At 45.1% G+C, this 13,538-nt stretch overlaps 1 protein-coding gene across 1 annotated transcript; it reads left to right on the top strand.

The window, feature by feature from the left end:
• Window positions 1–2,508: 2,508 nt before the first annotated feature.
• On the top strand, window positions 2,509–11,661 carry MIX23 (mitochondrial matrix import factor 23). Its single transcript, XM_066617029.1, has 5 exons — window positions 2,509–2,582; window positions 4,856–4,981; window positions 9,042–9,188; window positions 10,561–10,620; window positions 11,431–11,661. Exons 1-5 carry the CDS (start codon window positions 2,532–2,534, stop codon window positions 11,479–11,481), a joined length of 435 nt encoding a protein of 144 aa, XP_066473126.1. The 5' UTR covers window positions 2,509–2,531; the 3' UTR covers window positions 11,482–11,661.
• The last annotated feature ends 1,877 nt before the right edge of the window (window positions 11,662–13,538 follow it).

Below are 13,538 nucleotides of genomic sequence, written 5' to 3' on the forward strand. Positions count from 1 at the left end.
CGCTCAGCCTGATAGGCGCGGAGGGAGGCGAGGCTGCGTGGAGGTCGGCCGGAGGCTTCGCTTCCGCCCGCGGGATTTCAAGGGCGCTTCGCTTCCCCAAGCTCAAGAGGGGGCGCTCTTTCCTGGGAGTAAGCCCCATTGAGTCTAATGGGACCTACTTCTGAGCAGACGTCCATAGGACTAAGTCTACAATCCTAGCCACACTTTCCTGGGAGTAAGCCCCACTGAGTCTAATGGGACCTACTTCTGAGTAGACGTGCATAGGACTAACAGCCCAATCCTATCCACACTTTGCTGGCAGTGAGCCCCATTGACTACAATGGGACTTAATTCGGAGAAGACATGGCTAGGATTGGGTTCCATGAGCAGTCAAGGCAGCAAAAGTCACCAGCAGATGAATATCCTTGAGAATAAGGCCCCAAATAGATGTGATCATTTGTGTAATTTCCAAAAAAAAAAAAGTTCACCTATCCCAGAATCTAAACATAAACACAGAGCAACTCCAGTAACTCCCACAAGATGGGACACTGTACTGCAATGACTAGAGTTCCAGCACAAGCCTTTGCCTATCTACTCAGAAGAAAGCCCCTTTGTGTTAAGCTGGGCTCACTCCCAGGAGAGTGCATAGGATTGCAGCCTTTAACCCCCTGTGACAAGCATAAGAGAACCAACACCTGTAAAACAGTGGTTCCCAAATGGTGGTCAGGACCCACTGGTGGGTTTTGGTGGGTCACCAAAGGATGATGAGAAGATCAGATAACTAATTTTCTCAAGCGCTGAAGTTATCTAAAGATCAGATACTGTAGCTGTTACTAACCCTGCAAAGAGCTCAGCTCCTGCAGTTTGCAAGCATGAATAAATATAGGAGATAAATATTTGAGTCTTTTTTTGTTCTTATTACTTATAAATAAATAAAATATTTCCCTCTAGATCTTATTTTTTAAAAGTTTGGTAAATGGAAGTGGGTCCCAATAGAGTGTCATTTTGAAAAGTGAGTCCTGGTTCTAAAAAATTTGGAATCCACTACTCTAAAAGGTGCCCCTTTGTCTAGTCTAGTTAACAGGTGTGTGTATGGCTGGCCCATCCTCAGGCAACAGCTTGGCAGAAGACGCTCACCTCTATTCAGGTATTCACTTCCACTCCTCCTCCAGCCACTCCCTGGATTGGAAAAAGAAGAGGGGACAGAGGAAAAAGGGGTATCTCTGCTTTAGTCCACCAATCTGTTTCCCTCTACACTTTCTCTTTTAATCAGTCCTCCTCTTCTTTTTCCAATGTAGGGTGTGGATGGGGCAAAGGCTGGCATATCACGAGTGCTGCATTCATTTTTTGACTGGAAAATAGGTATGTGGGGGCAATATTTGACATATCACCCAATCCTATCCAATTTTCCAGTGCCTATGGGGCATGTGCTGCATCCTGTGGTGGGGAGACAGTGACAGAAGGCTCTTTAAGATAAGGGAACATTTGTTGGGGGGGGGGAAGGGGGATTGCATTGCATCTGCACCAGTGCTGGAAAATTGGATAGGACTGGACCCAGAGACACTGGAAAGTCTTGGGCTAGTCCTGGGTATACCATAGACATATAATGGATACTGTCACAGACAACTTCCACCTTCCAAATTTAAAAGTTTAGAGGAGATGTTTTGTCAAAGTGAGAATATTACTCATAGAGACTACTCCGGGGTTTTAGCATAGCTGTAGTTAGGCAGCAGCAGGCCTGGTCCCCAGAAATAAAAGACACTGGCAAGGACAAGAGTTCATGCTTTTTCTAACTCAAGCCTTATTTCATTTTAAACATTTTGTTTATTTATTTTAGTTTTGAAACATTTCAACACACAACACTAATGCAAGCAAGTCAGTGGAGTTCATGGCTACTGCACGCAACTGAAAGTTCAGTTCCAAGCATTTCTACTCAGAAATGAATCCCAATGAATCAAAGGGAACTTACAGCCCAATCCTGTGCATGTCTACTCAGAAAAGTCTCACTGAATTCAATGGGACCTGAAGAGGATGACTCCTAGTTGACTGGACTAGTTGATAGGACTACAACTTGAGCATTGGATATGGCAGTCCTGGACTGCATTCTTGAGGGGATCAATGGAAATGCATTGACCTTGGGTTTTTTTTGTTTTTATTTTTAACGTATGCCTGTCTACTCAGAAGTAAGTTCCATTATGGTCAATAGGGCTTACTCCCAGGAAAGTGTGGGTAGGATTGCAGCCTGAAAGCACGACTGCCTTCCATTTTCTCTGAGCAACTCTTGCAGGGGCGGGGGGGGGGAGGAAGGAGAGAACAATCAGACCAGGAACTGTCCCCACACCTCTGCCCAGTTCACTGTGCCTACACTGCAGGAGCGGTGCCCAGTTCCCAGGGCTGCGAACACTCAGGCCCCCCTCCCTTCCCGCCCCACCAAGGAGCAGCAGGCTGCTGGCCCCGCCCCCCGCCTTCCTATCGAACCCTCGAATGGGGCGGGACTGCGTTTGTGTCGCGCCTCCTGATTGGCTGCCGCCGGGTTCTCCGGCCACTGCAATATGGCTGCGCCCAGCTCTGGTCTGAGCTGCGAGGACTTCGCGGAGTTCCAGGTACGGAAGGCTGGGCGGGGGCGGCCTGCGGGGGGCTCCGCTCGGCCAGCGCTCGCAGTGGGGACGGCCTGGGTGCTCTCAGGCCGCGAAGGCCGTCTCGTTCCCGGGTGCAGAGCCGGAGTGCCCCTGCTCCCTGGCTGCCCGGTGGGAGGAAGGGCACAGCGCGCCCTGGAGGGCTCGGCAGCCGCCGGCCGGCCCCTCCCCTGCCCCAGCACTGCCCTCCCGCCTCCTTGTGTGGCGCCCGAGGGCTCTCCAAGGCTGCCATCTTCTCCGAACTTACCTGGGAGTAAGCCCCAGTGGCTGTAATGGGACTACTTCTGAGTAGGCATGCACAGTACTGGGCTCCAAGTCCGCAGTCCCTTCCACACTTACCTGGGAGTAAGCCCCATTGGCTGTAATAGGACTTACTTCTGAGTAGGCATGCACAGGACAGGGCTCCAAGTCTGCGATCCTCTCCACACTTACCTGGGAGTAAGCCCCAGTGGCTGTAACGGGACTACTTCTGAGTAGGTATGCATAGGATTGGGCTCAAAGTCCAAAGTTGTAATCCTTGCCACAATAGCATAAAACTTGCTGCTAGTACTACTACTATCCACATATTGCAGGTGGGGGCTGAAGATCTGAAGGAGGAGGGGGTTCTCAGTCTCTTAGCTGCCACCCTACGCAGCTAGTCAGTCACTTTATTTTTCACATTTTTATACTGCCCTTTCTTCAAGAAGCTCAGGGTGGTGGTATACATAGCTCCTCTCCTCCTTTTTGTCCTCACAACAGCCCTATGAGGTCAGCGAGGCTGAGAGAGAGTGACTGGCCCAAAGTCACCCAGGATACTTCATGGCTGAACAGAGATTTGAACATGGACCTTTCAGGTCTAAGCCCAACTCCCAAACCACTGCTACATCTTCTTTGCAATCCAGGCTCATCCTGGCTCTTTCAGATCAGCCCTTGTTTTAGCAGAACAATACTATATTCTTGTTTTCCGTGCTGACTCACTCATGCTTCCTTGTTGTCTGATGACCGCATGTGTGAATGCAGGAAAAAATGCAACAGCAAAGTTCTGTAGATACAATTATAATGGCATCAGTTACCAGTGAAATGTATGCATGAATATCACAGTTGATGGTTTTTTACATGCCAATTCACACATTTGCCCATTCAGAAGTTTTTTAGGGGTGTTGGAAGTAGTCTTAACATTCTTCCTTACATCTTTTGGATGGCTCCTCCTGTCCACTTCTCACTGAAGTGATAAGCGCTCCTGTAGTTCTGTTACTAGTGTCAGTGGAGGCACAGCGTCTGTTTTGTGCCTTGCTCCCAGCCTGCAAGAAGTCGTAGCTTTATGCAGATGTTTTTCAAATGGGTACAGTATACCTTGGGTATGATTGAATGGGAACATGTCACTATGCCAACATGCTCCATAGTCATATTGCTTTATTTCCCTGTGTTCATTACTTAGCAGAGGTAAGTACTTTCCTCCTAAAGATTTTGAGTGGCTGTCTATTCAGAGCATGCTGAGTTTAGGAAGAATAGAGTGTGTATAGTACCAGGGGGCGTTGTTAGCCAGCATGCTTCCCTTCCCTTGTGTCTGGGCCCACTTCCCCACTTGAATATTTTCTGCATACAGTTGGCATCCTTCAGTCTCGGAAGACTATGGTATCGCATTCTGAATAGTGGTTCCGGAACAGTGTCCTCTCCAGTGCTCGAAGCCTGGGTAAGGTAGATATGGAGGATAGACTGTTACCCATGCAGCAAATCCTCCCTCTCCACATTGCTGAAATGGTCCAATGGAAAGGCAGAAGCCAATACGGTTGGTTCCAGCAGCGTTGCAGGAGTTGCCAGAATGTGACTGTGTTCAGCCATGAATTGCCTTAGGGACTCCGGCTCCGGATTTTGCCTCGAGGTTGACTCCTGAAGTCTTTTCCATAACTGGATGTAGCCACAAGGCAGTGGAGGTTTGGGATCAGAGTTTTCCTTCTCTCCGATGAGCTGCCTTCCCAGCCTAACAAGTCCCATCTACCCTGTGGATAGATCTACCTATCTGCATAGGCCTATTATCATATACACATTCCTTGTTTAGGAGCTGGTATCCACTGCTATAAATTCTCTTCGTTCCTATAGGATTTGAGAGGAAGCATGAAGGAAATACAATGGACCCTCGGTATCCACGGGGGGGGGGGGAGGATCCATGGGGGATTCTTAGCCAGCTAATACTTTTTCTCACTTTTCCCCCTTTCACTTAGGTTTTAGAATCAATATGCCTATTTTTTTTTATTCAACAGGAGTTACTCAGAGTGATGAGAACAATCGATGACCGAATAGTCCATGAGTTAAACACTACTGTTCCTACAGCGTCTTTTGCAGGACAAGTTGACGCTAGCCAAACTTGTAAAGAACTTTACCAATCGGTAAATGTGTTTGTTGTCCTTCTATCGTTCATGTGTATGTGATTTTTTCTTTTTTTAAATTGACATCTTACCAAATGTGTATTTGTGCCACAGGCCCTTTGAACGTTTAATGACATGCCACAAAGTGAGCACATTATATCATTTCATTTTTTGTATTGTAGTAGACTTTGCTACTTATATCATGGCTTGTGTATTGGAAATGTGCAAGATCCCTCAAGGAGATAGGGTGTGATGTTGACAGTGGTCCCTTGCTCTGGCAGGCAAGCATAGGATTAAAACCTAGGCTTTAAAAGTAAGTGTGCTGCACAACTGCAGTCACTAGAGCAGTGGTTCTCACCCTTTTTAGCCTGGGACCCACTTCTGAGAATGACAATCTGTCTGGGGCCCACCGGAAGTGATGTCAGCAACCTGGAAGTGATGTCATAGCCAGAAATGACATCTTCAAACAGGAAGTGACATCACTGTGATGTCAGAGCCAGAAGTGATGTCATCAAGCAGGAAGTTCTTGCCTAGAAACTCAAACTGTAAATGACAAGAGACAGTATTCCAGCTCAGAAGCTTCTTCCAATTCTCCCTGCTGTCACTACCATTGCTATCAAGCAAAAAATAAAACATCTGGAACAAAATATTTGTGTATTTACTACTGTTTTTATTTACAAAATCTCAAGCTACTTCTTGTATTGTGCTTGAAACTAACAAACATTGATGTGTCTATTGATGCTGTGCTCAGCACTAGCCAGAAACAAGTGCACCCTACTCATGCACCTCAATACAAGAAGTAACTTGAGCTTTTGTAAATAAAGGAAATAAAAACAGTAGTATCCCCTCAGAAGGAAGATAAGCAGGGACGCTTCCCCTCATCTCCGCCAAGCCTAAGCACATCTACTCAGAATTGACTCCCATTATTGGCAATGGGGCTTACTCCCAGGTAAGAGTAGACAGAATTGCAGCCTAAGAGAGAAGTAAGAAGAGGGGAAGGAAGCACATCAGAGAAGTGGCTGGGGGAGCAGCACTCTCCCTGAGTGCTTCCCCCCCACATGCCAGGCTTGCCCTACCTCCTCCCCCCTTCCTGGCTGCTCTCTTGGCAGCCACGCAACCAGGGATCCCCCCTCACCCCAGCAAAGACATAAAGAGAGGATGTGCTAGCCAGGGCAGGAAAGGATCATGGCTTCCAGGCGATTTCAGAGAGGGAGAGAGGTTGTGATGCAGAGGACGAGAACAGCAGTGGGGTGGCGGCGGTAGCAGTAGCAATGCTGCTTTCAAGGCGGGCTCACAAGAGGGGAGATCATGTGGGTCTGCCTCTACTCACCCAAGCCCTGTGTTCAGGGCCTACACTCTCCAGCCCAGTCTAGCTGGGGGGGGGGGAAGCTGCTCTGTCTTGCAACCCTCAGGCAGCCTATCCCATCAAGGCAGCCAAGCTGACAAAGGTTGGTGGGGAGAAGCCTGACTGGCTTGTCCACGTCTCTCCGGTCCTTCTTTGCCTGCAATCCAAGCCTACAGTCCGCAATTGGCCCCCCTGAGGGAAGCCTGCAAGTGCAGAGGGAGGTCCAGCTGGAAGGCAGCAGCACGCTTTCTGGGGAAAAGCACGCTGCTTTCTTTGCACATGTGCAAGCCGCTCTTAGTTACGTCTCAATGCTGGGAAGCTTAAAATGGTGACGCCCAGGCGTTGCCCACTTCCAAAATGGTGCCGCTTGTCTTTTGCCATCTTCCAAGATGGCTGCCGCCAGCTTCTCACAACCCACCAGAAATCGGATTGCAACCCACCAAGTGGGTCCCGACCCACAGTTTGAGAACCACTGCACTAGAGGCAATGTCCCCAGGGATATAAGCAGCACCTGGAGCAGGGAGAGTGTGTGGGTGTAGAAGGAAGGCACTTGGAGAGACTGAGGGAGCTAAAGGAAGGATCTTGAAGAAAAGAGGATGGGTGGGCATACTAACTTACTGATGAACTGACTGACGGATGGACTGAATGAAGACTATGGAAGACTGCAGGCACAGAGGCCGCTGGAGATGTTGGTGACTAGTGTGTGGTTGGCAAGTCCAAGAGCTGCTGAGGATCAAGGTGTTGCTGTGGTGGCCAGAGAAGCTGCTGGTGGGAGAGGGAAAGGAGGACCTCTACAGGTTGAACAGGCTAGCCACTCTGGTGGTGGGGCACTACCCATCAGTGCTTTTGGCAGAATTAGAGCTATTTCAAATGAAGAGGTTCCCTGAATGGCAAAAATCACATTAAAGCAAATCCATTTAAAAAACAATGACCCTTTGCTAGGGGATTTAAAAACAGCCTTGTTGACCTTTGTGATGTAAAACAGACATTAGGCAGACAGTCCATCAATTGATCTCTCTTCAGGCACTTAGAAAGGCTTCAAGAGCCAGGGACGACTCCCTTCACCAATGCAAAATGATTATCTTTCTTTCACATGCTCAGGAGGAAGGGAAGGGAGGGTTTGGGTCGGGTCGGGTCGCTGCCTTGGAGTCAAGCTGCCAGGAGAGAGAGTGATTGATGGATTGTCAGTCGCCTTCCCTCTCTCACATTAATGAGGCTATTGTTAAACTACTGTTTTTCTTTAAAAGGCCCTTCTCATCATGGTGAGATCGAAAAATCTGTGGATAATTAGGTTATACATGTAATCACTTGCATGACTATCTCTCTACAACAGTAAGAAAAGCAGTTTTATAAACTGATTTTAAAGGGATGCATTTTCCCCTTTCTCCAAGGATCAGCACATTCCTTCTCATTTGCAGTGGCCATTTGTGTTGAGTCGAATCCATGTATAAAAAATCCATGTATAACAAAGTTGGACCTGTAATTAAAGTGGGTATAAGTTATGTAGGTGAAGCTTGGACTGGGAATCTGGCAAAACATCTTGCAAGACAGAAGTTCCGGTACATAGTTTTCTTCAGATTTGTGGAAGACGCACAGTCAGCTGTTCTAAAGAAATTATCAACAATAATAATTATTAAACAGATGTTCTGTTGTTAACCAGTAATCCTCATAATGTTATATAAGCATGGGAGCACTTACATAGTTCAAACAGAGGGATTAGACTGTAGTCTCCAGCTTAACATGGTAATGTTCTAAATAGTAATAAACTGTGCTCAAACTGTTCTAAATTTGGCTTAGAGTGACATAAACCGCTCAAACTTTGGACAGATTCATTAGGAAATGGCCAGTGTACAGCAGTTGAAGGATTTCCCCTTGTTGTGCATGTTTTTCCTGTCTGCACATTATGTAAGGAAGGGGACGTTCCTTGCATCTTTAAACACATCAGGACATTTAAGGAAAATGCAAGGGTCTTGCCTTTCCTATTTTTATGAAAATCCAACGTATGATATTATGTGGTGTTAAATTCTTGTACGGTGTGTGGCAGACAGGGAACCTTGATGCTGGAATACATACTGAAAAGGAAAATTGTGACCACTAGCCATTGAGAGCCATATGTATAATGTATTGAATTAATCTTCAGACAACATCAGTATACAAACTGAATTTAAAATGCACAAGCTCAAGTTACATAATGTAAAACAGAGTTAATATTTACATAATAAACTGCTTTGTCCAGAATTAATCTTTTAAAATACACAAGAAAAAAATCAATCCAGAAATAATGCACAGTGGTATTAACATAACTAAAACAACGGTCCCTTCTTCATAGTGTCTTTTCCAGTGGCTGTTTCTGGTGTCACTCCTTTTTTTAAAAAAAAAAGATTGTGAGTCCTTTGGGGACAGTGAACCATTTGTTCATTTATTTTATTATGTAAGCTGCTTTGTGAACCACTCTTATTGAAAAGCAGTATATTAATAATAATAATGTAGAGGAATGTGGTCTTTGCAATACCCATTCTGTGTAGATTTTAAATTGTAGTTCTTGAACCCTTGTAAAGTCTTAAGTCAGTTAGGCTGCAATCCTAACCACACTTTCCTGGGAGTAAGCGCCATTGAACAAAATAGGACTTACTTCTAAGTAGACCTCGTTAGATTGTACTCTTATTTGAATTGTCCTTTTAAGTGGACTCATTTGCTCACTTGTTCTCTTTATTGTTGTTTTCACCATTTATTTAGCTGACGGAGGCTCATGAAAGTAGAGAGAGAATAATCAAGAACTGTATTGCCCAAACTTCTAATGTTGTAAAAACGCTGCAGGAAGAAAGGAAAAAGTCTCTCGATGACATAGTGTTGTTAAAAAAGCTCAGGAAAGAGCAAACAAAGGTGAGTGTTAAGAGTTCTATGATTTTCTTAATTTTCACTGTTATATCTAAAATTTGCAATAGATAATTACAAGCGGGAAAAAATCAAAGACATGCAGCACAATGCTAACCTTATGCTGAGGCAGAGCAACCAATGCACGGGCCTAGGGTGTCGCAGTTGTGCTGTAAAGCACTTTCTGACACTTGGTGAGTAAGCAGCATCGATGGGAAGGTCTGCACCATCCCCCTGGTGCTGTGCCCACAACGAGCAGGTATGCTCCTGCTGGACAGTGCAGGGACTGGAGGAGAAGAGGAACAGGGGCAGGGAGGGGGGTGGATCAGGCCCAGGAGGGGGATGGGATTGGAAGTGCTAGCGCATGCACCTGCCAAATGGTGGGATCTATTCCCCTTCCCAGGCCTGAAATACCAATGTGGAACTTCTCAGACTTCTGCCAGCCATTTGGCAGGTGCAGATCCAAGTAGCTTCATTATAATGCTGGATGTCAAGTCTATGGGTTCACTACTTTTTGTTGGGGAATTGCAACACTGAGTTGCATGCACCAGCAGAGGGCAGCATATAATCCTCTGAAATAATATTGCACCTGTTAGTAGTTGTTGTAAAGGATGTGTCCTTTGATTTCCTCATCCTTTTAGAGTATATATTCTTTTCTTTCCTTACTCCCTTTTGTGTAGATGTATGTTTCTCAGTCTCAGCTTTTAGTTGTCATTTTTATTGTACTTGAATGCATCCAGGAGCAGCTATCTAGGGCTCCTGGTCTTCTAAGTGTTGAGAACTTCTGATATAACTCAGTAGGTGTATGAACTTGCATTCAGTTGTAAGTAAACTTTCTCTTTTAGCTTTGAAGCTCTTTGCCTCAAGTTTTCTTGTGCCTTGCGAGTTGCAAGCAGCCTGGGTAGAAGAGCAACTCCTTTGACTGGTAACTGCTCTGTTAAGCCTAGCCTTATTCTAACACTTTTGTGCTCAGAAAGTCCCATATTTAATCCTCAGCATCTCTAGGTAAATCATCTTTGGTAAAATTGCTGGGAAAGACTCCCAGTCTGAGACAGCCAGTTGCAGGTGGAATAAAAAGTCTTTTATAAACTGAACCAGCAGCTCAATTCAGTATAGGCTTCGTTCATTCGCAAAATGGTTGCTAAAACTGCTGTATTCATTGAGTATACTGGCATCAAAAGCCAGTGACCAGGATTCACTGAACTGAATTAAGCATCAAGAAGAGGAGTTGAAGAAGGGGGAAGGCCAGATTGTATTTCTGGTTCCTTGAGGACATCTTGTCAGAAGAAAATGTTCAGGCTGCTCACAAGAGGCCGCTACAGAGCAGGTGTTGATTTTTTTAGAGGAAGTTTTCATCGCATTTCTCTCCTCTCTTCCATAGTTGAAACTAATGCAGTCAGAGTTGAATGTTGAAGAAGTGGTGAACGATAGAAGCTGGAAGGTATGAAGCATGCCTTTCTTGGAATTTAATTTCTGTGTGAATGCAGTGCATTAAAATGGTGACACTTCTGAAGGGGTTAAAAGTACTATGGTACAGACTGAACTGGCAAGTGTGGAAGATAATTATTTAAAAAAAATCTTTATATTCTGTCTTTCTATCTAAATGTTCAAGATGACTATGACAGCAAATTACAACAAAAAACAGAATATCAAAATATGAAATATGCATATTGATAAGAGTGTCTATAGAGCAGTTACATGTTTTTGTGTTCATCATCAGAAGATTATACAATACCCATATTAAGCTGAATGCACAGTACTTTCTCCACTTGAATGTTTCATCCAGGCCATGGAATATGAGAGCATTAAGTACAAAGCTGTCTATGCCAATCTACATAGTAATAAAAAACTTTTAGGACAGTGTACCATCTTGGATTGCAGATACAGAATTGTACAGCTCAGTGCTCCCCTATGATGAAAAGCTAACAAGTTGGGGAGAAGGGTTCCAGCCTTGTCTTCTGCCTGACATACCAAGTATTCATGTGCAGCTGGTTGGCACCTGGTTGGCTCACGGAATATAACATTCTAATATTTCAACTTCCCACATTCTTTACAGTGCAAAGGGCTGAATGTCATACCTTTCTCTGAACATGTAGGTCGGTTTTAATAAATCTTTTACAATGCTTTAATATGTTTGCTTCCGTGGTGATATCACATCAGATTTTGCAGTTTGTTTCCTGATCAGTGAGTCCACCTCACTTATCTTAACAATGCTTATTTCAAGATATAACTTTCTATCTTGTTCTCCTAGGTATTTAATGAACGCTGCAGAACTCATTATAAGCCTCCGAAAAGTCAATGATGCAAATGAGGGAGGCTCTTTCCGAAACTGGACTTCAATCATGAAGAAGAAACAAAGCTAGCTGCATGGGACTTTTGAAAAATCAGATCGGTGGGGTTCAGCCCAACAAATGATTTTGCTAATTTCATTTTGTATCAGATGTATGAAAAAAAACTTTTTATTAAAAACATTCGGATGAAATGTAATGGCAGCATATTTTCTTCAGCATCAGCAGATCTGAAGATGTCCTTGGGACAGGAAGAAAGACTGTATTTAGTTCTCTTTGGAGCAAGAAGTTGATTTTATTGTAGTTTTGATCTGTGGTATGGTTCAATGGCCTGTTAAAAACCTTGTCTGGTTTTTAAATCTGTGAAGAATGAGTGTAGCAAAAATGGAAAGATGGTAGTAATGTTTAAATGTGTATACAAACAGGAATTTTGCTCTGTACTTGGAGTAGGATTTTTTAACCAAAACATCCAGTTAGGACTGGCTGGTTCACTCTCTCGGTCTTCCATGAGAAGGGTTTATAGAACCACGTGGAAGAGGTTTCGTTCGTGGTGTAGAGAACAGGATCTTGACCCCAGCTCCCCATCAGTTTATGTTATTTTTGACTTCCAACAGGATGAGCTGGAGAAGGGTCTCAAGACTTCCACCCTGCGGCGCCAGGTGGCAGCAGTTCAAGGCACCCTGGGAGCGGGAGGCCATCTGTCTCTACTGATGCACCCCCATGTTAAGCATTTTTTAAAGGGGGTAGCTCTTCTTAATCCTCCCCCCTGGGGTACCAACCTGGGACCTTTTCAAAGTTCTTACAGCTCTATCTAGTGCCCCCTTTGAGCCTCTGGCTACAATTCCTTTAAAAATCATCTCCATAAAGACTGCCTTCCTTGTGGCTATCCCCTCTGCTCGTAGAGTCTCGGAACTGGGAGCCCTGTCTATTCATCCCAAACTCTGCGTCTTTCATAAGGACAGTGTGGTTCTCCGGACAAACCCATCTTTCTTGCCCAAAGTCAATTCGATCTTCCACTGGCAACAAGAACTAGTCTTGCTGTCCTTTTCTCCAAATCCCAAACATCCAAGAGAGAGGTCCTGGCACATGCTGGATGTACGCAGGGCTATCAGATTCTACACAGAGCACACTAAATCTTTTAGAAAGACTGATGCTGTATTCATAGCCTACCAGGGTAGAAGACTAGGAAGGAAAGTCTCCCGTGACTCTGGCTAGGTGGTTGAGAACATGCATTTCTCTGGCCTATGAAGCTTTGGGACTCCAACCTCCTGAAGGAATTCTAGCCCATTCGTTGAGGGGGACAGCCACTTCGGCCGCCTTTGATGGCATCGCCTCCTTGTCTGAGATCTGTAGAGCAGCCACTTGGTCATCACCTCATACCTTTCTGAAGCACTATAAAGTTAGCTCGCATGCCTCTGTGGATGCTGCCTTTGGATGTAAAGTCCTCCAAAAGGTGCTTAAGGTTTAAGGTGTTCTGTCTCTGATCCCACCCAACTCAGGGATTTCTGCTCAGGGAGATCCCATCTGTCAGGAATGCCCCCGTCTCCACCAGGGAAATCAGGAGTTTATGATTTGGTAAGTCCTGTTCCTGTTGGAGACGGGCATTCCACCCTCCTGTTTTTCTGTTCTCATTGGACTTGGCACCTTTCTGGTCCAGTTTGATGTTTGAACACACAATGAGGGGTTAGTTTTTGCTTGTTTGGGGTTTACTGCACTCTCGTTTTTCTATCCTGGGTGTCTCTTCATTGTTTTTTGTCCAAAGTTAACCTTTTACGTGTTATGAAGTTGTTTTTTCTGAGGACTGCGGATTGGCTATTAGTCTGGGTCCTGATCCCTGCACAAAGGGAGCTCCACCCTTTGGGTTTTGACCTGCCTACAGGATGTGCTGAGGGACATTCCCATCTGTCAGGCATGCCCCCTGTCTCCACCAGGAACAGGACTTACCAAGGTAAGCCATAAACCCCTGATTTTTCTCTTTCTCTTTTCCCAGAATGATTTTGTCACCTTTCCGACTAACTCCTACTGTCCAAATACAACTATTTGCAAGTATTTCTTCTGCAACTGACATGAA

The sequence above is a fragment of the Tiliqua scincoides genome, chromosome 2 (genome assembly GCF_035046505.1).
Source record: "Tiliqua scincoides isolate rTilSci1 chromosome 2, rTilSci1.hap2, whole genome shotgun sequence".
Lineage (NCBI taxonomy): Eukaryota > Metazoa > Chordata > Lepidosauria > Squamata > Scincidae > Tiliqua > Tiliqua scincoides.